Here is a 26,794-nt window from a genome sequence, read left to right as displayed (position 1 = left end):
TTCAAATTCTAAGAGCTCATCATTCTTTTTCACTTTAACATACTATTCAAACACATAACACCTCACTTTTGTCCCCTCCTCACACCCCAAATCAATCTTCGCCCATACTTTATTTTTCTTTTCTGCTAACTTGTACACCAAACATTCTCTCCGCCTTTTCTGTTCCACAAGCATCACACAGACCGTAGACCATCGTCCGGGACTAAAAATAGAGTTGCAGATGTTGAGATTCGAACGTAAATTTGTTGCATATCAATTTTTAATAGTAGTTGCATGAACTAACTCAATAAACCCCCAGGTCTGCACTTTCGTTTGCTTGTATATGTAACTATACTAGACCGTAATCTGTGACAAGAAAAGGGGTTTCAGTTGCTATGATTTGAGAGAAAATCCGGTAGATATCACTTTTTAAAAGCAGTTGCTATGATTTGACAAGAAAAGTGGTTGCCTGTGTATGTAAGTGTGTAACATTGTAACTATACTAGACCGTAGCCGATGACGAGAAAAAGAGTCGAAGAAGCTAAGATTCCAACATTAGTCCACTGGTTGACATCACATAAAACAACTCCGTGGTTCTATAGTTTTCTTTGTTTTTCTAGTGTATGCAACTACACCAGCAATCTTGAACAATAGCAAAAGCATGTAATTGTAAAGGAGAATGTCTTAAATGGTTCAGAAGACATTTCAGATATTAAAGAAGATATAATATATGCCACAAAAGATGTTTATAAACACTGTCCATCCAATGAGTCTTGTGTGTTTTCCTTTTTATTCTGCTATCCTTCTAAACCGGCTTTGATTGGTTTGATTCTGCAACAAGAAATATAAAAGCTTGCAACTCAATTCAATGCTAAAGATCTCAAGAATAATGTAAAACATAGATTTTGATTTGATTTCTTACTTCAATCTTTATCTCTATAAGTTCTTGGATCAAATGGCGACATACAGGACACCTCTTCGATTTCAACCTCAATTGTTTTGCACAATCACTGCAGATACACTGGTGAAGAAAAACTTTACATTAGCAAGATAAAATCGAGCATTTAACAATGTATCTTCAGAGACCAAAAACTACGAGATTGCCTTTTTTCGATATGGAGTGACCGAGGGATCGTACTATCAAATCCATACTAGTTTATAGACATACCGAATCATAACCTAGCTTTCTTAACAATCAAGCTTCATCAGCTAAAAGAAGGAAGAATCTGCTTTCCTAGCCTGTTATCCTGGTTTAAATGAAACAATGGTTGAATTTTCTTTTGCTAGAAAGATGGAATTATTCTATGTTGCTTCGAATCATCATTTTTCATAAAGTATTCGTATTTGACACTAATATCCGACACTTTCAAACATACATACGGAGATCGAGTATACATGTAGCCAACACTCATCCCAATTAACTTAGGAATGGTTTATGAAGGGAAGTCTTACCATATGTCTACAAGGCAAAACAGCAGTATCTTTTGGCTCAGTCATGCAAATCACACATGTCCCAAACGTTTCACTGTCATCATCCAAACCTTGTTCATTACAATTCTCAAACCCGTAGATATCCCGGAGCTCGTATCGAATCCCTTCGATCCACAATATTTGCTTAATTACTTTCACTTCAAAATGGCCCTCATTGTTCAGCTTCAAAGCAGCTTCAGTGATTTGTGCATGAGGAGAAATCGAAAATGGTGGAGGCTGACCAATATCTGCAGTTCCCATTAAAGTTGGTAAACATGCTTCTGCATATAAAACAAGTGGGAAAATGTCATCCTCTTCCTTTGAGGGTCTTGAAAGAAGATCGAATGCGAAGAAACCGATGTCGATGCCGGTTCCTGATGGCTGATAGAATTTCTGAGCCAATCCTTTATGGAATGGAATTGTCTTAGGCATATAAATTTCAGGATACATTGGCATGAAATTGCAGTTAGGTCCTTCCTTGGCAAAGTAAAATATGGTGATACTGTCATAAAGAAACAAAGAAATAATTCAGGAGCAAATGGAGAATGAACAGTCAATTCAGTTGGAACATTCTTGAAATCTCAATAAAATATTGCTTTTAATCATCAGAAAAACCAGGGAAAGTATGCATCTAACTTGAATTCGGAATCTCAAGCACATAAAGAAGTAAACTACTGGAATTAATCAAGCTATCAGTTCTCAGCATTTTTTAATACAATGAACCTTGATATTGAGCTGAACATAAAGCGGTATGTTTTTTGAATAGCGACCGTTATATAGCGGTAACGGTGCCGTCTGAAACTGTTATTGCATGACCGCGATATCTGCAATAGCACCCGCCATGTCGCAATCAAAATAAACACAGCGTAATTGAAAATGTAACCGCAACCGTAATTTAAATCCATAGAGCTGAATAGTAGAACAACCTGGTTTTAGTTCAACTTATATTTTTCAGAGTGATGGATTCTACTATTCAAATGTTTTATATTTTATATACATTTTAATGATTATGTCTCAACATATGGGACATAAGTGTCCTTTACGAGTATTTAGGAAAAATAAAGATTGGAGTGACATTAAATGTCTAGCAATCAAGAAGGGTTCAATGGTCTTCACATTGTCTCCCTTTTCTATGAAAATGCTTTATTTTAAAAGAAAAAAAGAAGAAGAGCGTTTGTATCATTATCATCAATAAAGTATGCCTTCTCCATGAATTACTCACTTCAACTTTAAACTTACTCCATCCATGAAGATTTAAACCAGAAATCGTTGACACCACATACTTAAAACCAGAATTTGTTCGAGTAATTATGTTTGTAGAATGTATTATCAATGACTACAAAAATTATGAACAGATACTCTCGTAATCATTCTAGATAATTAAAAAAACCAGATGTAGTAATGTATTAATCACGAAAACGTTCAAACTAGTGAAGATACAAAAAAAACTCATGACATATATGAGAGTGTATATATATATATATATATATATATATATATATATATATATATGAATATATCTGACCTGCCATCGACAAGAGCATCAAAAGTGAAAGAAATCAAGTGAGAATCCCAGTGAGTGTGATCAAGGAAAAGCGAAATACTGTCCTTATGAATATTAATATCATTCTTGATCTTCTTGGCGGTTGTGTGATCGACATAAGGAGGCGGGGGAGACATCATGGAAGCAGAAGGGCGGGGTGCATTAACATCAGGAGAAGAAGAAGAAGAAGAAGAAGACGGCGAGGATGATGGAATTGAGATGTTCTGAGTAGAACTGCCATTGAAGGATGTTGGATTATTTAGTGAAGGAAGATGGGTTTGGTTTTGATGGTGGAATCGTCGTAGTTTGCTAAGGGAATGTCCCATGGATTCAATTGCTGTTTTTCAGAACGAGACCTTTGTTTTTGGCATTTTATGTGTTATGGTTTTCGGCATTGGGACTTGGGCAAAGGATCAATATATATATGTGTGTGCATCATCAACTAAAACAAAGTAGAGATTTTCAATCGGTTAATATTTAATTTAAAAAAAAATAACTGAACCAAAATCTATTCTCATTCATCGTTAATCTAACAATTTTTTTCAAAAAATTTTAACAGAAATAAATAAATTTCGGTTAATTCGATCAGTTAAATGAATTAATTGAAATCTTTTATAATTTTTTTAGTTAGATTAATTTGAATTTATTAAAGGTATTTTTTTCCATTTAGGTTAAAATTTGATTGGGAATTAAAAGTTTAATAGGTATACTATGATTAAAAAATAGTTAGATATTAATTCTTAAAGGGTTTGAGATGTAATATATATAAAATATAAAATATTTAATAATTTCAATTAATTCGGATAATTAATCGGTTTCGAATCGAATTAAACGATAATCAAACTTTGAAAACTTTTTAATCGTCGATCAAATTATTATCAAATGAACCGACCGATTATCCAAACTAAATTTCGGTTAAAACCGTACAATAAACACCTCTAAATCAAAGAAGGGTTTATTGTCACTTTAATATTTTATATTTGAACACATTAAGTGATCTTAGTGGTAAAAGATAATGTTATTTTACATAGAGATTATAAGTTCGAGCAGTTGAGTCTATAATTATCAATTGATTAAGAAATTTATAAATAAATATGATTATCAACTGATTAAGAGAATTCTAAACAAATATTATCTTTGTACAAAGTCCCTTACTTTGTTCACTTGATAGAGGTTAACGTAACTCCACATGGTTACCCTACTTCCCATCATCAAAAGTTCATCTTCTTCATATGAAATTCGATCACAGGACAATTATAGTCTCTTCATGCTATTCTAAACACCACAAAAAACAACCGTTTCGATACTTCTATGGTTGGTCCTTACATCACAATTTTGATCGACTTGTAAAAGATAACTGGAATTCTACTCTCCCCATTATCAAAGCCGTTGATCATTTTAGCATATGTTTTTTGAAAAATAGAAAGTGGCCCATATGAATTGTTTTGTCACAGCCCAACGGCCCCCATCCAGTCCAATTTTGTATTTTACTTTTCTTTTCTTTGTTTTTGCCGCCGTTTGCTTCCAGTTCCGTTCTTCCACCCATCGCTGCTTTCCTCTGCTCTTGCTGATTGCTGTTGATCTGTTATTGCGTCTTTCTGATTCGACTGCTCTTCTGCTGATCTGTTCATTTGCTCCTCATCTGCCACTACTTGCGAGGTTGGAATCCTTTCTTTCTTTTTTCTCAAACTTCATTCTTTTATTACTAATAATACTTCAAATTTTGATTTCTGTTATGAGATCTTATTCTTTATATTCGAAACGTTTCTTTTTTCTCTTACTAATAATACTTCAAATTATGATTTATGCTGATCTGTTATGGCCATTAAGGTTCTAGACAGGAAAGAAGGATTACCCAAAAGGGCCAAAACCCTGCTTTGCAGATTTGTTGGTGGTCATCCAGAGTCAGGTTCCTAGCCAATGTTTGTATTTACAAGGATGAGTTATTTCAATTTGAGTCACCTTAGACAAATGCGATCTTTCTTTGGGCTCTTTTTGACAAAAACTGATTTGGATAATCAAACCAGATAAAATGTTACTATGTGTTATACATCAGACAAACTTACCAAAGAATAGTGTATAGAGTGCAGTTTGGTATGGTCATACTGTTTCTTGGTTCCCTATTTTCATTATTCTTTATTGAGGTTGTCTTTGGCTGGTTCTGCTTATGTTTCTGCTTTAAGGTGCCTCTGCTACTGTTAAGGGTTGTTTGAGGTTTGAAATTTCTATTTCGTACTCCAGTCTGAGAGTTTTATTCTATTGTTCTCTGTTTTGACAGAGTTTATACTCTGCCCATTTGAGATGTCTGATAAATACTATTGTTTTGGCTGAGTAAATAATAAAATATGAATTTGGTTATTTATGATTTAAGTCATCACAATTTTTTTGTATGTTGTGTTAACTGTAGGTTATTCTAGATGGGAGAGACTCAGTATGAGGTGAAGGGAAAGAGAGTGGTTTTGTTACAGTGGGAACAACATGTTTCGATGCACTTGTTAAAGTGGTGGATTCTCAGGAAGTTAAGGATGAGTTATTGAGAAGAGGGTACACTGATCTTCTCATTCAAATGGGTCGAGGGTCATATCTTCCTACGGAGGTATATCAGAACTCTGAGTGACTAGTGAACAGCTCCTCATTTTGACTTGTATATAGGTAATGAAATAGTGCTCGATAATCTTTAATGGGAGAAAAAGAATTGATTATTGAAATTGCTTTGATCAAATTGTGATGTGGATTTATGAATATGAGTTTAGAGAAGAGCAAGAAATAAAGAAGTATCAAATTCTTCCAACAGTGTTCTAAGCCAAGTTCAAATCTTCCAACAGGATTCTATGTCAAGTAATTCACAATTTTGTTATCGGTTTGCTGGTTGCTTTGAATGTTTCAAACTTTTAATGATGAAGATAGAGTTTTATTCCATTAGATATCCAAATTAATCTATGCCACTTCTCTTTTGAAATGAAGATTGCATCCTTTTCTTCCTTTTGTTTTATTCTGTGATTTTCCTAAGTTTTATTTTTTAATGTAGTCTACTGGTGATGATGGATCTTTGGCTGTCGACTACTTCAAATTTTCGTCAAGCATTGCAGACCATTTGAGATCTGCATCTCTTGTGATCAGTCATGCAGGTAGCTGTTGATACATAGTTACATGCATATATTCATACATTCCTTACCCTGTTTATATTCAACTTTCCTTGGTAAAAAAATAGGGTATCACTCTTGTGTTCCCTTTATTCATACTGCAAATATTGTACATGCTTGTTGGATGTTATCTACTTGGTTAAGCATATTCTATACTGCTCTATTTTGTTTTTGTTTTTTTTTCCATTCAGAAAAAAGAACATTTGAGGGTTTTGGCGTGATCCCTGGATAACATTACCATATTATTGCAGCTAATTCATCACATATGGTTAAATAAAGGGTAAACTACGTATTTAGTCACCCACCTATTCTCACGGTTTCGTTTTGGTCTCCCAACTATATTTTGTTTTTCAAAATCATACCTAACATTATGTTTTAGTTTCATTTTGGTCACCCACCTGTTAAAAATTAAACAGAACTGTTGATGTGATATTTTTTTATTTTTTCAATGATGATGTGGCACAACAGCAGTTCTCTTTATTTTTTAACAGCGTGTGACGAAAACAGAACCAAAACGGGACGTTAGGTATGATTTTGAAAGAAAAAAATAGTTGGATGACCAAAATAGAAGCACGAGAATAGGTGAGTAACTAAATACATAGTTTACCCTTAATTAAATTGATCAGACATTTACAAGCAGAAGTGTAAGATACACTGGACCTGTTTTTTTGCTCAGCTTTTATACGCAACACATGATTTTGTCATGGCACAACTTCTTGAAGTCATTTAGAAGCTAAAGATTTATCTCGTTTATCTGAAATTACTATTTTTGTGGTTGTCATGAGTATTTCTGCTAGATTCGTGTGTATACATTGTTAAATTCTCCAAGCACAAAAAACACTGTTCAGGAACTGTTTCCAACAATAATGCAGGTTCCGGGAGCATATTTGAGACCTTGCAGCTCGGCAAACCATTAATCGTGGTTGTCAATGAAGATCTGATGGATAATCATCAGAACGAGCTAGCGGAAGAACTGGCAGAGAGAAAACATTTAGTTTGTGCTCGTCCTCCTACACTTCACCAAACTATAGCCAGTATGGATCTGCAGACTCTTGTTCCATACTCTCCTGGAGATGCCACACCGGTGGCCAAACTCATAAATAGGTTTCTTGGTTTTCCAGAAGATTGAGGAGGCTGAATATAGTTCAAGAAACTGAGCATTCATAGGTAAAGCTTCTTGTATAATATGCCAATGGGCCCAACCAAAGTTTATATAATTATATTATATTGTTTCTTTCCTGGATGAATGGTACCTCTTGAGTATCATATACAATTCCCACCCACGTGAAGATACCCTAAAAAACATGTAATGTCATGTTAACCATTTAAAAACGGAAATCCTCTGGTATTTTCTGTTTATAAGGTAGTGATTTTGGTTGATGCCATGGTAATGCTGTCTTGAGCATTACCATCTCTGTTACCTGGATTTAGGGTTGGTGTGCGTCATGTGTGCAGAGATGAACCGAGAGAGTGCTGGAGGGGTGGTTAAAGTCTTACGCCCTTAAAGACCAAAATGTGTTGCTTCACCTTGTTGAATGTTTGGCTTGAGATTTAGAGAATTTGAGAAATCTAAACTGATGGGTTGAAAGAGAAGGTCAAAAGGTATTTATAAATGGTATTTGATAAACATCGGCCATCATCAGAGGTGGTGGTCGGAAACAGATGATGTGATGGAAATCTTTGCCAGATTCTAGCTCTACTGCTTTATCTTTAAAAGCTAATGAAATTCTCGGTGTTTTCAACATCAAAACCTATTTATAAATGGTATTTTGTAAACAAAATCACTAGCATATCATCCCCTTCGAGACTGATGTTTGAGTAGCCATGCTTTGCACAAATTCAAGAGCCAAAAGTGTTGTTGTTCTATGAAAGAGGCTGGTTCGTGGCTCATGTTGTTGCAGTTAGGACTGTAATTAGGTGAGACAAATTACGAGTTATTCAAGTTTAATTTAGTAAAGTTAATCTAACATTAGAACTTGATTTGAATTCTTAAAAGTTGAAATGAGTTATTTGATATTCGACTTGAAAAGTTGAGAACAATTTAAAAAGATAATATGTTAAAATTTAATTTTAAATTTAAATTATAAAAATATAAAATTTATTAAAATGTTTCATAATTCTACTATCAAGTGGGTGTGCACCTAGTCTTCAATTGTTGCCGTGCACTTGGGCACACCTTCAGTTGTTGCATTGTATCTTACTATTAGATAATAGGGTAAAATACACAAGTGACCACTCAAGTATGATAAAAGATCATTTTGACCATCAATGTTTCAATTAAATCAATCAGACCATGCAATTATTTAAATACTTTAATCAAGCCAGCCATTAACATTTAACGGAGCAGATGAGGCAGTTAAAATATTTTGGTATAATTATATAATTAGTCTCTGTTATTTATATATTCTTTCAATTTGATCCTAATTGTAATAAATTAAAATAAATTTAATCATAGAATCAGGAGGTGTCATGTGTTATTGGTGACACTTGTCTCATTCAATCGGATAATTAAATTTATTTTAATTTAATATATTTATTTTTCACCAATAAAATCAACCCAATAAAATCAAATGGTTGCACCCTCTTTTTTTAAAAAAAAAACTACGGAATAAGAGGGGCAAGGTGAATTGAAGGTGAATTGAACCTAACACCTTTGGCTGGAATAAGAGAAGTCAAACCATTGAACCAAAGCAATCATTTAAAATGATTTTGACAATAAATGACATATATATTATATCTTAGAATGTAAATGTTTCGCTCAAAATTATTAATATTTTATATATCTTAAATTTTAAAATTATCTTTTATTTTTGTTTTAACTTATTAAATATATTTTATTTTTATTTTAATGTAAAAATATATATTTTATCTTTATCATCACTTAAAAAATATATTTTTTAAAATATCTTAACTTAAAATATATTTAAATATTTTATTATTAATTTAATATAAAAATATACATTTTACTATTATATTTACTTAAAATATATTTTATTCTCATTTCAAATTAAAAATATATTTTACTGTTATTTTAACTTTTAAAAATATATTAAAATATATTTTATTCTTATTTTAAATTAAGATACAATATTTATTAAAATATATTATTGTATCTTATTATTATCTTAACTTTTAAGTAAATATATATTGTATCTTATTTTATTCTTATTATTTAATAAGTTAAAATATATTTACTATTATTTTATTCTTATATTTTAATAGTAAAATATCTTATTATTTTATATTCTTTCAAAAACATTTGTTGCCAAACACATATCAAACGGTTTACTTGTAAGGCGGACTTAGACGAATAACTCAAACATTCATTGTAGCAAAAGAAGAATGAGTGGGAAGTTTGTAATAGAATCCTTGCGCTAAGCTTTAATTTATTCGGTCTTTTTTTTTTATTTTTTTCAATCATGAGCACCATTCCGGCTACAATTATTCGGAATTTATTTATTGACCTTTTCAATGCCTTTTATTATTAAATTATGAAGAAGAAAATCGTTCATTTCTGCCGTTCTAGAATTGGACTCGAAGATTCCTTTCAATCTCAAACATTTCCACTCTAAATACTGATATTCATTTAATCCTTGAGTTTGGTTACCTTTCATATTAGTCCCTAATCTCTTTTTGTCTACATCTTTCTAATGTCATCACTTGTACATTTTTTTGGCTCAACCAGAACGTACGGTTTACTTGTAAAAGTGAAGAGGAAATATTCATCCATCGAGTTTTTGCTCTCTTCAATTTGCTAACACTGCTAACTGATGAAGATTCTATGTTGTTGTTGCATATATTATTTGATCAAATTATTCTAATTGTTTAATAATTAAAGTAAGTTATTTTTGCTTCATTTTTAATTTAGGGACTGATGTAGATAAAAGAAATCAGATGTTAATATTAACAATGTTATAAATTAGCAATATCAGCATGAAAGACTAACTTATAGTACGGAAGTAAAATTCATGAATTAATTTAAATAAAATATCCAAATCAAGGGGCTAACAAAGTTTTATCCAAATTCATGAATTAACAACTAATAAATCGAATGTTAATAATTAAATAAAAACGATTAAATGGTTGATGATGTTCGAATCTACACCAATGTCGTGGCTTTTAGGTAGAAAATTAATTATAGCATTAATCCACGTCCAAGTTGTTAAAAAACTAAAGTAGGACATTAAACCGGAGGACGGCTTGAGTCAACGTCCGGTCTAACAGTAAAACTTGAGGCGGAGGTCCCTTCGCCATTAGCGGCCGCCACCTTGGGTGATTTCATGGATGGTGCTCTACTAATAAACGGTGGTGCCGTACTAAACACCCACCGGTCCGACTTGTCAAGCCATCTCAAAGACTTTCCTCTAGTACTTGCACCGTCTTCTCCGATTCGGTATCCTCGTCGTGAACTTGTTTCCCTGGGCAACACCAAGCTCGTTGCTCGACCCAACTTCCGGTTCATTAACTGTTTTCGAACATCGACAGGTAATCGCAAAGTGAATCTGTCCGTGTTTTCGCATGGTTGGACCAAAGAGTGTCCGGTCGAGTGTGATCGTGGGAAAAAGAACCTACGCGTTCGGCTACCACGCGTACGGTTCCTGTTTAAAGTTCGGTTCAAGCCCATTACTTGAACCACCGGGGCCTCCACGTCGTAGTCAACATTATTAGGATTTCTCCGCCTATCTTCTTCCGTATCAGAGTCACCGCCGTCGTTTTGAGACTCGAGGTCCACTTCGGCGACGTCGGTGGGTTGACTCACCGAGTGATCAGGTTCAGGAGCGAGATTAGCTCTACAAACGGGACACGTGGTATGAGAAGCCAACCAAGCATCGATACATTCAGGGTGGAAAACGTGGTCACATTTGGGTATCAAACGGAGCGTTTCGTCGTCTTCGAACTCGTTCAAACAAACCGCGCACTCCAAATCTCCTTTGCCGATCTTATGAACCTTAACTTCGGAGTAAACCATGGTGGGGAAAGTCTCGATCACAGACGCTTCAAGCCCACGCATCCCGCGACGGGAACGCCCAGTTCCGCCATTGAAAGGTCGGACGACGCTTGCGTTGGCTTCGGAACAGTTCTGAATATAAATCGAGAAGAAACCCATAAAGAACAAAGCAGCAACCAAGACAAAGATGATTATGGCCATGGAAGGGGTGAAACGAGCGTAGGGGTCACGGCCATCGTTGCGGTCGGTAGGTTGGGCGGCGGAGGGAGGCAGAGAGAGAAAAAGAAGGAAAAAGAGAAAGAAAAAGATAGTATGTTTGGCGGAGGAGGAGGACATGGTGAGAAAAGGAGCATAAGGGTGAGAAGAAACAAGGGTTTTATTTTATATATATATGAGAAGAAGGTAGCTGGAAAGGTGGGGGTGGAGTGTTGAACTTGGAACCTGCTTTCAAATTCAGACAAAGCCACCCACATGGGATTTGGGTGTAACTCACTTTTGTCCCATCATAAGGTTCCGGGAGATTCTTAGGGGTTGTGTGTTTTAAACTATTTAAATAATCATTCAATTATAAAATATTATTTTATTAAATATCTCAATTATAATAAATAAGAAAACTAACTTTTAATTATAAGACGATATTTATTGATTGTTAAAAATTATAAAATAATTATTCGGTCACTTAATGTGTTCAAAATAATTAAAAGTTTAATACGAGTTTTATTTTTATAATATTGGATCAAATTCAAATGTTATTTAGTTTTAACTGTTTATTATATATGTACCAAGTATAAAACTCCAATAATCCCTCAAAACTTTGGGTGTGGAAGTTAATTTGAAGTAGCTAGGTGGATGTTTTAGATTTGTCCCAAACATGCTTTCATTAATTCCTAACCGTCCAAAGTTTTGTTTTCATATGAAAAAAAACAATGGAAGAAATTCTTCCTTTCTATATATGAACACAATTTCTCAGATTTTAGTGTATTTTTTTTTAATTTAATTCAATAAATAAGATTTAAAACTTAGGCGTATATTTAAACAAATTTTAGGGTCAAAGTTTTCATAAATAGTTGAGCTAACTTTTGATTTCGTGGCATTCGGCTTGCTGCTTCTCTTATTAATAATTACTCTAAAAAAATTAGCTGGCCCTATTACCATATGTAATGGGATAAGGGGATGTAGAGTAGTAGGATGCCCCCAACATCAAGTTGAGAGCAACTTTCGTGAAAGACTCGATCTCACGACCACAAGATTAAGATCTTTGCGATATACCAATTAAGCTACAATTAAGCTAGACGGGCAATTCATGATAATTACTCTCACTAAAGTCAAAATTTAGCATTTACACTTTGATGCATAATCCAACGCTTAGAAAGATGATTCTTATATACAAGTTTATTAAGATTTTATTTTAATTTAATAAGGATGTTTTTATTTCTTATATGTTTATAAAATTTTAAATATAATAATTAAAAATTTATATATAAATGTTTTATCATTCTATTTATTCATGTAATTTTTAAAAATATGATTCTTATATAAAATATTTATTTTTACTCACAAAATAAGTTCCATAGAATTACATTGTTAATTATTAGTTTCATTTTTTTATTATTAATAAATAACCAGGATCACATTAATTGTAATTATTTACAACACTTTCAAAATAACTATACAAATTAATAGTTATAAGTGTTAATTTATAATCAATCTATTTTTTTTAGTTTCATAAGTCCATTATACTGAATACAATATATTATGATATTAAAATTATTCTAAATATTTTATTTTTAAAGTAAATTCATTTAGCGTCGCTGTAACTATATATGAACAAACACATTTTCAATACAAAGTTAAAACAAATACATTGCAAACATTGAAAAAACAACAATGAATTATAAACATTGGAATCGAACCTTAAACCTAACACTAATTAAATTCTCGTTACGTCTACTATTAGGCAAATGTTCTTTATTAATTATAACACGAGAATTTCATTTTCGTGGGCGTTACACAATTATTATATATCTTTATTATTGTATATAATAACAACTTAATAGTATATGAATCCCTAATCAATATAAAATTTCATCATATTTGGTGTTAGAGATTTAAAGTGTATAATATTGATGATTCAGATAAGATAAAATTTATTTTTTATTAATATTTTAAAGAATAATATTTTTAGCAGTAATCGGTTTGGTTTAATAAAATATCTTAAAGTAAATTCCTATTTTATAACAAAATTTAAATTATTAGGTTAACATAAATAAAATGCACAACATTATCTCAATAGTCAGATTTGAAACGAGGACTCAATATGTTCAACATAATTATATCTTAATATCGTGATTAACATTAGATTTCATATTTGCTTCGAAAATACTCCCTCCAATTATTAAAGTGTAAATATTATGCATTGTATATATAATTTGATGAGTAACATAATTATAAATACTTAATAAATTAACCTAAGAAATATGTTAACTCGTGTTTTTTTATCCAGAGAGTTTATACTTAAGAGAAACCAATTTTCTTGGAAAATCAAAACTAGCTTCAATAATACATCCAAGTACGTTTTCGCAATCTAGTATCTTATTATTAATGATTTAATATGACATATTATAATTATATATTATGATCGGTTCTAACAAAGAAAATCAAGACTTCATCGTATCAAATCTTTAAAACATAGTTGGTACTTTCTCTAATTTTGGACTATTTATTAGAGAGATTTTAAGATTGTACCATTATAATATTTAGAGTTAGCAAATTCAATGTGCAAAAACAAGTTTTGCGATAACTCCAAGTGTTTTTTAACGTATGTATATATTGATTATTTTCGTGATGAAATCAGAGATAGGTAGCACTTATATAATTGATTATTCAACATAGTTTATTGTTAATGTTCGATTACTACAACAAAAATACTATTTTTTTTAGTATGACTATCCAAAAACTTGATATTAATGTTGTGTTGGGTATCTCAAGATAAGAATTAATCATTATTTTTGAATTTATTATTTGCTTTGTGAATATTGATATGAACTCATATTTATTTTTGTTCTATATTCAATTAATTTTTCTATTGTCATAATTTCTGTTAATATCAATTTAATTCTCATGTTTAATGGGTAATTTTTAAAAAATGAAAAAGATACTTGTTGTGCTTCTACTTAATTGTATGAACATAGACATTGCACTAAGGCAAAAACAACTTGCACCTCTTACAGCAAAAAGCAACACCTGTCTTATTTCATCTGTCAATGTTATGTGAATTGTTAAGGTCAATGGTTAATCCCAAAATAAATTTTATGAAACATAACTAGCGAAACACACTGTCACTAGATGCACTCAATAATAACGTAACAGATTAGAGACATAATCGTATGTCAAACGTCCAATAGAATATTAAGCTCAGGTGGGATGCCATCTCTCAAATTTTATATTGATATATAAAATCAATTGATCCCATAAATGAGGTTATAATTAATTATAATGATAATAAGATAAAAAAAAAATAATTGTTAAAAGCGTATTTTAGTTTCTGATTGTTAAAACACCCACTTCTTCATCCCCTATAGTTCTCATTTGAGATCTCCAATGTAAACAATGGCGTTAGAAGCTGTGAAATGTCAGCAAGATTTGTGTGGTTACAACTGCAATTGGAGCCATGATTTCGGCCTAGAAAACCAAGAATCTCAAGATTCATTTGGATATTTTCATGACAACCAAACAATCGAGATTAGTGATTATTTTGTTTAAGGGAACTCATCTTCATCAATGGCTGCACCTGTATCCCATTTCATTCACCAACATCATAAACGGCAGCACCATTGCCCAAATTCATCATTATCATCTTACTACGACCCTTCAGCTTTCGGTACTTGAGCAACAACTTACAACCGTCACAAGAGACGATCGAAGACTAGGAAGAACAAACAAGAGATTGAGAACCAAAGGATGACTCGCATTGCTGTCGAGCGCAATAGAAGAAAGCAAGTGAATCAGTATCTCTCTGTTCTTCCATCTCTAATGCCAGACTTTCACGTTCAAAGGTATTTTTCTTTCCATTCATTACCACCATAAATGCAAAGTTATGCAAGAGAACACGGAAATTTACTTGAATTCAAGAAAACTGTAAAGCAAAGAAAATGTGAAACCAAATGCTACGGTATTTCGACACAACTTTTAAAGATTTCAAAATATCCACATTAGTATCCTATTAAACATCACGGATCAACTTATTCAGATGATACAGTAAACAATCGTATGCTTGAACGATCATATGATTTCATATAAGGAAGCAAATCAAAGGGCCTCAGTGTAGATGTTAGGTCTTTGATTGTAAGATCAGCCTGATCTGCTAGTGCAAGAAAATGATCAAACGTATCGGCATTCCGAATGACGGAAGCAATGTAAGCAACAGGGTTGGCCACTGATACGAGATCGGCAGCATCATTAATAATCCCTTTTACCTCACTCGTATTGATGGGATGAGCACGAAAACTAGATGCATCGTTTATCTTATTGTCTTCGCATGTGACGTCGGGTAATGAGTTTGGAGATTTTCGCTCCCGATCCTCCGTACATGACTTCCTTTTGTTCAACAGAATGGCCAGTACTTCAACAAGATGTGGAAGACAAGATGGATCATAAATAACATCTGCACCCAAACTGTAGACACCAACATCAATCTCACAACTATCACTACGTATATATTTAACTAACAATTGATCAGAAATTGTATTAGAAAATGCAGACTTATCATCAATACCCTTCCTTCAAAATTCGAATTGTAATCGTGTTCTTCTTCCCGATCAATGAAAAGGGGCAAATTAAAAGAGGACCAATATACTCACATAATTTCTGGCATGTAGTCTTGCAGTTCCTTTTCTGATGCTGATTCCCAAGGTAAATGAATGCATTTGACCTAAGAATAACATTTATTTAAACTTTGATGATGCAATAATTAACTTTTAAAATTTGATTAAACAGGTATGACCTTTGAGTATAAATGAATATCTTTTGCGCAAGTAACAAAGTCAGCGAAGAAAGAGCCTCACATGCCCGCATTTGATGCAAAAAGTTATAGATTTCCTTCATTGGTTTTATCATGATAATATTGAAAGCAAAATTAATGGTTCATAGGGTTCAAGCCAAAGATCTAACCGGTTGATGACTTGATGTGTTTCGAATGTTAAGTATAAGACGAACCAATTAAGTACTCAAAACAACGCCCCAAAACCCAGGATCAACTAAAAAGATTCAAACTACAATGATAAATGAAATGATTCATCCGGTTAGTTATTTATCACAATGAATCTTCAACAATGCCGGATCTTAGACCGATCACTGCATGTTTATTATAGCTGTCACCAATATAAAATTTCAAGGAACATTCTTTCTTTTCATGTAAATAGTCCATCATCACCTCGGCTTAAGGTATATCCATGAATATTGTAATAAAACCAATATATTCAAGAAACACAACCATCTAATGGCTGCAGAAGGAAATGGCTAGGTATGAAATGCCTATGACGAGAACTCACCACATTATGATTTTCGATATTTGTTTCGAGCAAATCGGTTTCTGTGTTCAGCTGATTCTTCTCCAAATTAAGCTTCATGTTAGCTAAAGTCGAAAAATCACCATCACTTAATATCACCTGCACCAGGTAAAATTACCGTGGTCTTCATCATCATTTAACATTAAACGACAACGAATTCTATGTTAGTAATGATTCCCCTAAAAAAAATAGGATAAATTCCATCCAGGAAAACACTAAACATCCTCATTCAAACAGAACTGCAATCCCATTACTAGTTAAAACATAAATTTTGCTTTTAGCAGCCTTTTCCATAGAACGATAGTCAAGGAAGTGAAAGATTAACAAACATGAACAACTATTAACCTAAAACACTTCCATTTGACGGTTGGAAGACTTAATAGTCATAAAGAGCGATTACTTAAACATGTCCTAGATCATGTTGCAGAAGGCTTCCACTGCAACTATAATATTCCAAAGCAGACATTTTATAACTTGCAACCAAGCAACAAATATTAAGAAAATAAGTTATTCCTTCAAAATTAAGCAACATCGATGATATAAAAATGGTGATAATTTTTGTAACTGTACCAAGTTAAATAACAAACCTTGGAGGCTTTTACATGAGCTAGACAAATTCCTACCAAGCCAACACCGGATCCAACCTGTTTTAAGAAATAACAATCCTGAAGTAAATCGAAAAGTTGAATTCGAGATGATATTCTACACAGCCAAGTAGAACATCGAATGAGTATCCAACCTCAAAGCATGATTTCCCTGAGAAAATATGTGGGAAAGAAAGTATCAACTCTGAGAGGAAAAGACTGGAGGGCCAAACTGAGCACCTGTATTAACCAAACCCATTAGAAACAAAATCATCTTAGCTACATGCTGAATATAGGGAAATGAAAAAAGAATAATAAACTCAATCTGCATAATCAGAACCAAATGCGGCAATTCTTATGCAGAGACAAATGTGAATCAACTAAACATACCCAGTATCTCCCTCAAGCATGTTGAGTGAACATTGTAGTGGGACAACGAGTTTCCGTGATTTCGGACAACTAGATAGATTAAAACAATCTACATAGATCCAATATAAAGTTAAACGTGAGGTAATGCAAATAAGCTGTAAAATACCTCAAAACCAGCAAGTGATAAGTAGCATCTGTTACCCCCGGGAAAAAGGAAAGAAATGCATTTGCAGACTCTCTCATTTTCTTTGTCCTAATAGATAAACTTTCCATCAAAAACGATGAAAGGTCCATAAAGAATAAAGTTAGAAGATCTAAAGAGAACCGAACTGTGTCGAAATCATTACCTTGAAAGAAATCATGTAGGAAGCATATTGTTCATATAATTCATCCAACACATTGCCATGGTTTGATTCAACCTCTGTAATAAGCTTCTTCACAAACTTCTTCAAATAAGATTCATACCCTTTTCCAACCTGTTATAATTCATAAAACCGAACCAAGCTTTAATGGGCATTAATAAAAAGAGGGGGGAAAAGGATCGGTACCAAAATTCCCAATAATCCAAAATAAAACTTAAAATATGAAAAATCGAAATTAAAAACAAAACACACAGCTTTGGTTAAGCAATGACCCCAAATAAAGCTTTGAACTTTTTCAGTCACCTTTCCTCCACCACATTCCCTACCAAAATATATATAATACGTATCCCAAAATCAAATAAATTAATTAAAAATGCATGATACTAAATGAAAAATGATTTTAAATTGTGCCGGGTTCATGGAAACAAACCTGGCTAAACAGAGCAACGTATCGGTGGTTTCCATGGCCAGAAAAGCGGAGAGCAACTGGAGCTGCAGCGGAGACGTCGAATCCAGCTCCTGTTCCTCCATCTTTGGCGTCTCATCGGGTCATACCATGGGTTTTTTCGGAGGTTTTAAAGTTTTATGTAGGGTTAATGTCATAAATAACACCAAAGTTTGTTAAATTTGTCAATATATCACTTGTACTTTGAATATGTTCAATTTAGTACTACTAAGTAAATGACTCAAAAGGTTGTCAAATTGGTTATATTTTAAAAATGTTTTATGTGGTAGCTATATTAAGGTTATCGGGAATGTTTATGAGCCAGTCGGGTTGAATTGAGTTAGATTTTTAGTCCATTCGAATTTAACTCAAAAATTAAATCTTTTCATATGCATTTGATTTAATTCAAATTTAATAGAGTTCTACCTAATTCAAAATATGACTCAATTTTTTTTTAAAGAGCGATTGGTGTGCTTATATCTATACCATGTGGGAGGAAAGAAACCAAAACATTTTCCAAGGCTGGTCCAGAACAGCTTAAGAGATTCTTAAAATTATTAAGGATATAAAAGAGAAAAATATTAATAGACTAGATAATGTTAATTTTAACCATTGTAATTTATGGAGAATAGTCTAACTGATCATTTGATTTTGTAAGTAGATTGTTCATAGGTTTTAATTGGTGATTAATTTTTTGTAGCAAACTCTGTTTCTTTAAGTAATAAAATCAGAATTATCCGAAAAATTATGACTCAATATTTTAAGTTAAAACTCTTATCCAATTGTCGGCGGAGGAGTGGCGGCCATGGGCTCTTGACAAACTAGATATACTCGTATATCTATTGAATATTCCTATAATAGGCCCAATACATGGTCCATTAAACCCATAAATGTAAGCAGCATAGATCTTCCATACATCCACGATGTACCATAAACCCTTGAAAAACCGTAAACCAAAACCCCTCTGCTTTCTCTCATCGTCAAAAATCAAATCAAGATCATTACAAATTTTTAAGTTCGGTTTTGAACCCAAAAAGGATGGCTCTTATGAGGAGATTCAACACTATGCGTTCCCTTTATCAAATCCTTGATTCTCATCAATCTTCTTCATTCCTGTAAGCTCTCATTTACTTCTTCCAATTTACCACTTTGGGTCCTTCAAAATTTTATAGAATTTCTTTTTTTCTTCAGATTTTTAAAAAGATGTTTTGATTTTTTTCCTGTTTAAATAAGGAAACTCCATTTCTAGATATATGGGTTTGTCTTACATTTTCGAGATATTACAAAATGCAATGTTTGGTTACTCGGAAAATGAAGGAAATATGATAGAAAACAGAAGAATATACATTTTCTAGTCTCTTTTATTTTTTTGTTCATGTTAAAGCTTTGATTTTTTTTTTCTGGAGCAGAAGCTTAAGAAGATATTCCAGTGGGTTTTCAAATGGTAAGAAATTTTCATTTTGTCAAACGCGATCAGATGAGCTTAGTGAATTTTATATCCATACAAGAAAGTTCTTTTTATCATAAATTTATATGGTTTCATTGTTCTCAGTGCCTCAATTCTATGGCCAAGGTGTGACTTCTTGCTTATATAAGACAGAAAATAATGCTCTACCTTGGACTTGTAGAAACACAATGACACTTCGTTCTACCATGGTAACATTCTGAAGTATGAAATGCAGAAGTTAGTTACTTTTTCGTTTTTATTGGATTTCTTGATGTTAGATTGCTAATACATTTAATGTGTCATCTTTTATTTGTTTTTATAGGCTGCTGAATTGTTGGTCTCTTTGAATGAAAAAAAGTCTTTATCTACGCAAGCTACTGCACAAGTACGAAAAGTGGTATGAAACACCTAGACTGGCCATATTCTATTTTTATTCATTTCTGTTCAGATTTGGAATGATGATTGTTTCCCTCATGGTGCATCATTATCATGCATTTTTTATACATAAATGTGTTTTCTGATATGTTATTAGTTAGAACATAGATGAAGGAAACTTATAAAGGTGTTCTATTATTCTATGATCAGGGTTACAAATTAATTTAAGCCTATGCTTGCATCGTTTGCAATTTCAGGGAGCTCAAATTTCTATGACTAGCCCTGGATTTGTTTATGAGCCTTATGCACCTCGCGAACCAATGCCATTTTGGAAGAGGTTAGTCTGACTTTCGGGAAGTTGTTATTAGACTAAGTTTAAAAAGAATTCTCCTAAAAGCAGCTGTAGCATTATATTCAAGCTGCTTTTGTCAAGTGAGATCAATATTGGGGAGATGCAGATAAAAATTCTTGAAACTGAATTGGGAAGTTGTCTTTTCTGGACATAGATATTTGAGGACAAGGTTAATAAATTTGAAGAATCAGATCCAACTAAAATTATAAAATGTTTTGGTTGCTGTGTCACTTGCCAGTATGAAGGTGTAATGTCATCTGTGAAAGTAAAAGTAAAGTTTCTATTGAGGGAGGGAGAACTGGTCCAACTTCAAGTTGCAAAACATGCATTACTGTTGATGTTTAGAAAATTTCTTGGTTCATTCTCACTTGACTTGTGTTGTAGTACATAGCCTTTTAAACTTGCTTCCGCAAACAGATCACCAATATGCCTTTTACCTTGTCTGTTTTCTTATCTGGTGTGTATCAGGTATTTCACAAGAACTGGTTGGACAAGAACAAAAGAAGATATCAAGTCTGAGGTAACCGTCTTGCATGCTTTATGCTATTTATTTGTTCTAACTCAAGTGTATAATGTTAGAACACTTTGTTTCCATAACCATCTTGCATGCTTTATGATTCCATAACTGTCTTGCATGCTTTATGCAATAATATCTAGCCATAATATACTGTTCTTCTGAAAGATCTCTTTTCTCCTTTCCTTTTAAATACCGTAAAGACAGAATAGTGATAATGTGAAGCTGGCATATGCAAAGTGTAATGTAGAATTTAAGATTTAGACTTGTAGAGGTCCACTGCATCATTGTCTAGTTACATTCTAGTTTCTTGTTTGCAGCTAAAGAGCGCCTATGCCATTGCTAAGTTGAGGAAATCTGGATACTCAAAAAATCAGTTCTATAAGGAGGCCGTAGAACTATATAAAGAGGTATGCAGTTTGAAAATGTCCTGAATTTGCTATTACTTTTATTTGTTCACTCTTTTAAATTTGTGCAATAGGTTCTGGAACTCGGTTTTTAACTATCATTACTCCGGGATCTATGGTGTTCTGGAAAACATGAGCAAATTAGCTTCTTCTTTTTCTAAAATAAAGATCTATATTTTCTTGTGGTATTGCTTGTAAAATTCCATTGATGGAACTGCTTTTCATTTCCCACAGATGAACACTCTAATAGCAAATGGTGACAAGACATCATTACGAAAAGTTGTTACAGAGAATATGTTCTCTGTACGTCTCTACTCCTACGTGCGATCATTCTTTTCTTTAAAATTTTTATTTTATTTTATTCTTTTGGTTTGGTTAGGCTACTGACAGAACCTTGCTTTCCAATTCATACTTGCATGTTTTGTGTTTGACTTATGATAGGCACTCAAAAATGAAATTAAGCAAAGGGAATCTATATGGAGCAACCTTCACTGGGAGTTGGTTGAACCTATTGTTAAAATACGAACTTTGCGAGCCCGAATGGTTAGTGCCCGACTTATTATTTCTTTGAAGATATTTTCATCTCCATATTGTATTTAGACTCCTAGTGGAACCAAACCCTTCATATATGATTGTAATATAGTGTATTTCCTTCTTTTTCTATCATAATGATGCTTCTATGCAAATGAAGGAAAAATACAGATTAAAACCCTAATCTTAATTACTGGTGTCACCTTTTCGTTATTTTAACTTATGTCTTGCCTTCTGGTGGTTCTGTATTACAGATTGGTGTTGATAAGAACGACCTTAATAAAGCATTTATCCAACTTACTCTTGAGTTCCTGACTAAAGAGGTAAACTGATTATTCTTCAACTTCCCTGACTTCTTTGTATGGCTACATGCATGCCAATTTGATAGCAGTAACATATTTAAATCATGACACTGTCGACCCATACTTCGAAGATACCCATCCTTGGTATGATGCACATGCAATATTGCAGCCATGTCTTTTGTTGTTTATCGGATGAAATATTATCCTTTGTTATTGATTCTTCCGCAACAATTGTTGAAAACCACTTATTAATATCATCTAATTGATGAAAGTATAATCATGGATTGATCTCGATTATGTCTCCTTTGTTTTGACAGAAATTCGAAGCATATGATTCAAAAGGTGCTGTTGTTGCTGGGGATAAAAATAAGGAGGTATTGTTCGTCATGTTTGATTTGACATGGATGCTTGATTGTTTCCTCCCTTTTAAGTTCATTTCCTTTTTATGGATTTAATTTTCTGTGATATTATGACTTCACCGTAGAAGGTTAAAAGTCAATTGCTTAAGAATTTATTTTAGATTGCTTAGGATAGTTGGAGATTCTGGAATTAACCTACTTGAAGATGTTATATCACGTCGAAAGAACAACTGTGAAACACGTAAAGTCGGGTTGCACTTAGATGGTATACTACTTTGTATTGACATGCATCGGTGTATCGAAGCACAAACAATACCATGATTATACGTGGCTTCCTCTGCTTTGAACTATGCACATAAGTCTTGCCCCTGTGATCTGCAGGTTCTTGTCCGGTCCATCTGGGTATTTGAGAAATCTCTCTTTCATAAAGGAGCTCACTGGCGTCTGTGTGGACGAATTAAAGTGTGAGCCAATTATAATTTACTGCGAGTTCAAACCGATGTAATTGGGATGGTGATGTCGAATAAATTGGTCTTTCCCGATTTTGTTTGCTGGGGTATGTCGTACATTAATTCTATGGATTTGGATAGACTAATTTTGTTATTATACCCTAAGTGAATAATTTTATTTTTTTAAAATACGTCATATGTTAATTTACGAATGATCTATTATTTTCACTTATGTGTAATGGAAGTGGGCAAAATAATTGATAAAGTAATATTTCATATATTGGATGAGCAAAAAAAAACAATTTATATAACATTTAAGGATTTAATATAATATATATATCAAACAAATAATTAATTTAATTGATTTTTTTTAAATTACCTGATATTGAGTAGAAATATGGTTATGCAACTTGCGTTCAAACTTTTTAAGTCAACAAATCTTTTGGGATTGCCTCTGGCAATCTAAAATCACTTGTTTAAGCAAAAGTAATGACTTATAGTTGTGGTGTGGGGGACTTTGTTATGAAAAGTATTTTTGCTTCAAGTATATACAATTCTTTTTTATCAAAACAAGTATCGAAATTATTGTTTCATAATAATTTTAAGTTTATATATTAAAAAATATTAATAATTTATTTTTAATAAAATATTTCATATATAAGAATATTATAAATGAATCATCTTTAAAGTATTTTTTATATTTTTATTATAGTTTAAATTGATATATTTCAAATATCATAGTATTAATAAATGTAAATGTAATTTAAATGTTATATTTTTAATTTACAATATTATATCTACGATGAACATGTTATATTTTCAAAAATAACTTTTTGACAATAATCTCAAACAATTAAATTTTAAATTTTACTTTTCAAAAATACTTTTTAAAAGCAATATCAAATTAACTCTGTATTTTCGAAAACTAAAAGAGTATGGAATCTTATTCTAAATATCTAATTACTTTTAAGGTATTTTTAGTTTTGAAACTAAAAACTCGAGTCTTGACCTATATTTTTTTATTTGAATATTTTTTATAAAAATATATTTTAGATAGACAAATTAGATTTGAGTCTTATTTTGAAAATTTAATATTAATGAAATATTTATTGGTTTTAAAATTAAATAAGATAAATCATTTTAAATTTTATATTAATAACTAAAAGATTTAATCCAGATTACGTTTTTTATCCTTGACCGAATAAAAAATCTCCCCTACCAAAGCCTAAATTAACAAAAAAATAAAAATAAAGTCCTAACCATATAGAGGCTTCACCAAACCCTAAAATCCCATAATTTTTTTTCTATTTTTAGTTCCGAAGAAAAGCTTTGAACTTTGGTCCCAAAATTTGAATCTCAAAACTAGCCTTCAAAAAATCCCTCCTTTTTCTTCTTCGTATCATATAATCCTGTTTTATTAGTCTGTCGCCACCATTTCCCATTTCTCCACCGTAAAACAAAAAACCCTAGTCTTCAAGCTCCAAACCTCATCTCCATTACTGCCAAGAATGGGCAAAAAGAAAGTTACCCCTCAATCCAATGATCCCAAGCTTCAAAACCCATCTCACGAAACCCATCACCCTTCCAAAGATTCAACCTTTACAAAATCTTCCAACCCTTTGAGCCGCCAATCTTCCATTGAAGACCCTAAGGAGAAGCTCCAAAATCTGAAGTCTCTAAACTCTTTACTTGTCAAGGAGGCCTTTGAAAGCAGGCAACAGATTGAATCCTTGGCTCAAGCCAAGGAAGCTCTTGAGGCTGAGTTGAGTGAAAAGAAGAAACTTGAAGCTGAGGAGAGTGATAAAGATGTGAGCTTTGAGTTTCAATGTGAACTGTTTTCAGTTTACACGGGGACCCAAATGTTGGAACTTGGTGTTGAGATGGAAAAGATGATCGGGGACTTGAAAAGAAAAGTGAATGGACTGATGGGTAGTCTTGAAAATGAGAGGGAAAGGTTGAGTTTGGTTTATAAAGAGAGAGATTTGGTAAGGAAAGATTTTGAATTGCAGGTTAATGAGGGTAAGTTGATGAAAGAGAAACTGATGGAAATGGAGGAAAATCAGAGGAAATTTGTACAAGAGGTTGGGAAACTGAAAGCGGAATATGATAGGTTGGTTAGGGAGAAAGATGACTTGGAGAAAGTGAAGAGTTTGATTATGAAAGATAGAGATTTGTTGCAGAAGAACATGAATGATGCGGCGGAGGAAGTTGGGAATTTGAGAAGGGAGAATGAAAAAATTGTGAGGGAGAAGAGAGGGATTGAGGTTGAGAAAAATGAGCAAAGATTGAAAATTGATGAGATGGAAAAGGAAATGAGGGAAATGAATGAAGTTATATCGAGTTTGAGGAAGGGAGATGGTATTTTGAGGTCGAAGATTTTCGAGTTGGAAAACAACTATTGTGAAGCAATGGATCGGGAGGCTGAAAGAGCGATAGAGATCGGTGCATTGGTGGAAGAGAAGGAGAGAAAAAGAAAGGAGCATTGAAAGGTTAATGGATGAAAAGGATTTTGTGTCGAGATTATTGGAGGCAACAATGGTGGAGTCAGGGGATAGGCAGAGAAGAATTGAGAAGTTGTTGGACAAAATTGCTGCGGCTGGAAGGGTGTTGGAAATGAATGAGAATGAATTAAAGGATATGCACAAGCAGATTGAGGAATTGTCTGGATATAAAATCGAGATCGAGAAGGCCAAAAGCCGTCTCGAGATAGAAAATATAGAGTTACACAATAAAGTGATTGAGCTGAAGAATGTTGTGCAGAAGCTGCAAGAGGAATGCTCAGATCATCAAAAGAAGAAAATTGAATTGATTTCTGAAGTTAGCTGTTATCAAGAGTTGGTTGATCAAGTAACACTTCAGAAGGACCATGCTTTGAAACAACTCGATGGGGAGAAGCATAATGGTGTTAACTTGAGTTCAGAAGTTACAAAAATGGAGAATACACTCAAGAAAACTGTGGAAGAGCTAGCACGGAAGGAGGCTGAATGGCGGAACGTAATCAAGGGAAAGGAAGAGATGGAGAGTCACAGTAGATCAATGGCTGAAGATAGAGATAGATTGCATAAGGAACTTTTGGAGGCTAAGAGAAGTTTCAGTGATTTGAAAGCTAAAATGGAATCGACCACCATTAATTACGAGCGAGCATCGACTCTGTTGGAGAACACTGCTTCACTGTTATGTCAATTTAAAGCTGAGAACAATGGGAAATCGAAGGAAGAAGCCGTTGTTGCTGAACAGAAACTCGAAGATGAAATAGAAGCATATGCAATGAAAAATTGGAAGCAATCAAAAAGGCATTTAAGAACAAAGAGACGTTGGCTCAAGACTTGAAGCAGAAAGTTGTGTTGATGGAGAAATCCATGGCGGAAACCGAAAAGAAAAAGAGTTTCTGGACTTTAGTGTCTTTTGCAACAACAATTTTGGCTGCAATTACTTTGGCATATGCTGCAAAAGGACGTTGAGTGGTTTGTGGTTTACTGGTTAACTTTGTTTTCAGCTCAACTTTTTTCGTTTACTTGTAGGATTAACTGAGAAAACTCTAATGTACAACATGGTATGTTGTCTAGTTTTGAACTTTTAGCTCAGTGATCAATAATGGGTTCTTGGATAAGAAAAGAATCATAACCTTCTTCAACTGCTACATGCCAA

The 26,794-nt window shown here is 32.9% G+C and overlaps 6 protein-coding genes and 1 pseudogene across 8 annotated transcripts in view; 4 read left to right on the top strand and 3 right to left on the bottom strand.

The window, feature by feature from the left end:
* Positions 1–18,565, bottom strand: part of LOC120116204 (putative uncharacterized protein DDB_G0277003) — a 28,457-nt gene extending 9,892 nt beyond the window's left edge. Inside the window, exons 1-10 of one of the 2 annotated variants that reach the window (XM_039136740.1) lie at positions 18,396–18,565; positions 18,218–18,287; positions 17,951–18,079; positions 17,805–17,856; positions 17,625–17,712; positions 17,390–17,474; positions 17,238–17,294; positions 16,633–16,749; positions 15,943–16,013; positions 15,312–15,757 (exon numbers count right to left, since the gene is read on the bottom strand). In XM_039136740.1, the coding sequence (XP_038992671.1) occupies positions 15,325–15,757; positions 15,943–16,013; positions 16,633–16,749; positions 17,238–17,294; positions 17,390–17,474; positions 17,625–17,712; positions 17,805–17,856; positions 17,951–18,079; positions 18,218–18,287; positions 18,396–18,496 (1,203 nt within the window). In that variant the 5' untranslated portion in view covers positions 18,497–18,565 and the 3' untranslated portion in view covers positions 15,312–15,324. Of the gene's footprint in view, positions 1–15,311; positions 15,758–15,942; positions 16,014–16,632; positions 16,750–17,237; positions 17,295–17,389; positions 17,475–17,624; positions 17,713–17,804; positions 17,857–17,950; positions 18,080–18,217; positions 18,288–18,395 lie in introns of those variants that run through there. The other variant, XM_039136741.1, reaches the window with a different exon arrangement.
* On the bottom strand, positions 704–3,381 carry LOC120116207 (probable E3 ubiquitin-protein ligase LUL4). Its single transcript, XM_039136743.1, has 4 exons — positions 2,975–3,381; positions 1,432–1,951; positions 902–1,000; positions 704–810 (listed from the first exon to the last, which is right to left on the bottom strand). Exons 1-4 carry the CDS (start codon positions 3,316–3,318, stop codon positions 769–771), a joined length of 1,005 nt encoding a protein of 334 aa, XP_038992674.1. The 5' UTR covers positions 3,319–3,381; the 3' UTR covers positions 704–768.
* Positions 5,395–7,329, top strand: LOC120116208 (annotated as a pseudogene).
* On the bottom strand, positions 10,226–11,435 carry LOC120116206 (E3 ubiquitin-protein ligase ATL6-like). Its single transcript, XM_039136742.1, has one exon. It carries the CDS (start codon positions 11,417–11,419, stop codon positions 10,319–10,321), a length of 1,101 nt encoding a protein of 366 aa, XP_038992673.1. The 5' UTR covers positions 11,420–11,435; the 3' UTR covers positions 10,226–10,318.
* An 811-nt stretch (positions 18,566–19,376) lies between the features above and the next one.
* Positions 19,377–23,282, top strand: LOC120116175 (39S ribosomal protein L45, mitochondrial). 2 transcript variants are annotated; one of them, XM_039136721.1, is made up of 12 exons: positions 19,379–19,525; positions 19,820–19,854; positions 19,963–20,066; positions 20,180–20,254; positions 20,490–20,569; positions 21,053–21,104; positions 21,419–21,508; positions 21,740–21,808; positions 21,947–22,048; positions 22,291–22,359; positions 22,656–22,712; positions 23,079–23,282. In XM_039136721.1, exons 1-12 carry the CDS (start codon positions 19,449–19,451, stop codon positions 23,163–23,165), a joined length of 897 nt encoding a protein of 298 aa, XP_038992652.1. In that variant the 5' UTR covers positions 19,379–19,448; the 3' UTR covers positions 23,166–23,282. The 2 variants fall into 2 exon arrangements, with proteins under 2 accessions (XP_038992653.1, XP_038992652.1); XM_039136722.1 differs by lacking the exon at positions 22,291–22,359 and having other exon boundaries at positions 19,377–19,525.
* Positions 23,283–24,654: 1,372 nt separating this feature from the next.
* Positions 24,655–25,632, top strand: LOC120116182 (trichohyalin-like). The gene has a single exon (XM_039136726.1). The coding sequence runs from the start codon at positions 24,655–24,657 to the stop codon at positions 25,630–25,632; it is 978 nt and encodes a 325-aa protein (XP_038992657.1).
* A 7-nt stretch (positions 25,633–25,639) lies between these two features.
* Positions 25,640–26,476, top strand: LOC120116181 (vimentin-like). The gene has a single exon (XM_039136725.1). The coding sequence runs from the start codon at positions 25,640–25,642 to the stop codon at positions 26,474–26,476; it is 837 nt and encodes a 278-aa protein (XP_038992656.1).
* Positions 26,477–26,794: the final 318 nt, after the last annotated feature.

This window comes from Hibiscus syriacus, unplaced genomic scaffold (assembly GCF_006381635.1).
Source record: "Hibiscus syriacus cultivar Baekdansim isolate YM2019G1 unplaced genomic scaffold, ASM638163v2 tig00110287_pilon, whole genome shotgun sequence".
Lineage (NCBI taxonomy): Eukaryota > Viridiplantae > Streptophyta > Magnoliopsida > Malvales > Malvaceae > Hibiscus > Hibiscus syriacus.
This window is presented reverse-complemented; position numbering and strand designations above follow the sequence as displayed.

What these genes read in the sequence shown, in the direction of transcription:
- LOC120116181 (XM_039136725.1), top strand. Translation starts at nt 25,640, where the DNA reads ATGGATGAAAAGGATTTTGTGTCGAGATTATTGGAGGCAACAATGGTG.
- LOC120116207 (XM_039136743.1), bottom strand. Translation starts at nt 3,318, where the DNA reads ATGGGACATTCCCTTAGCAAACTACGACGATTCCACCATCAAAACCAA. An exon ending in GATGCTCTTGTCGATGGCAG is followed by an intron (nt 1,952 to 2,974) that starts GTCAGATATATT and finishes TCTTTATGACAG; the next exon opens with TATCACCATATTTTACTTTG. An exon ending in TTTTGCCTTGTAGACATATG is followed by an intron (nt 1,001 to 1,431) that starts GTAAGACTTCCC and finishes TTTCTTCACCAG; the next exon opens with TGTATCTGCAGTGATTGTGC.
- LOC120116175 (XM_039136721.1), top strand. Translation starts at nt 19,449, where the DNA reads ATGGCTCTTATGAGGAGATTCAACACTATGCGTTCCCTTTATCAAATC. An exon ending in AAGAAGATATCAAGTCTGAG is followed by an intron (nt 21,105 to 21,418) that starts GTAACCGTCTTG and finishes TCTTGTTTGCAG; the next exon opens with CTAAAGAGCGCCTATGCCAT. An exon ending in CTGGGGATAAAAATAAGGAG is followed by an intron (nt 22,713 to 23,078) that starts GTATTGTTCGTC and finishes TGTGATCTGCAG; the next exon opens with GTTCTTGTCCGGTCCATCTG.
- LOC120116182 (XM_039136726.1), top strand. Translation starts at nt 24,655, where the DNA reads ATGGGCAAAAAGAAAGTTACCCCTCAATCCAATGATCCCAAGCTTCAA.
- LOC120116206 (XM_039136742.1), bottom strand. Translation starts at nt 11,419, where the DNA reads ATGTCCTCCTCCTCCGCCAAACATACTATCTTTTTCTTTCTCTTTTTC.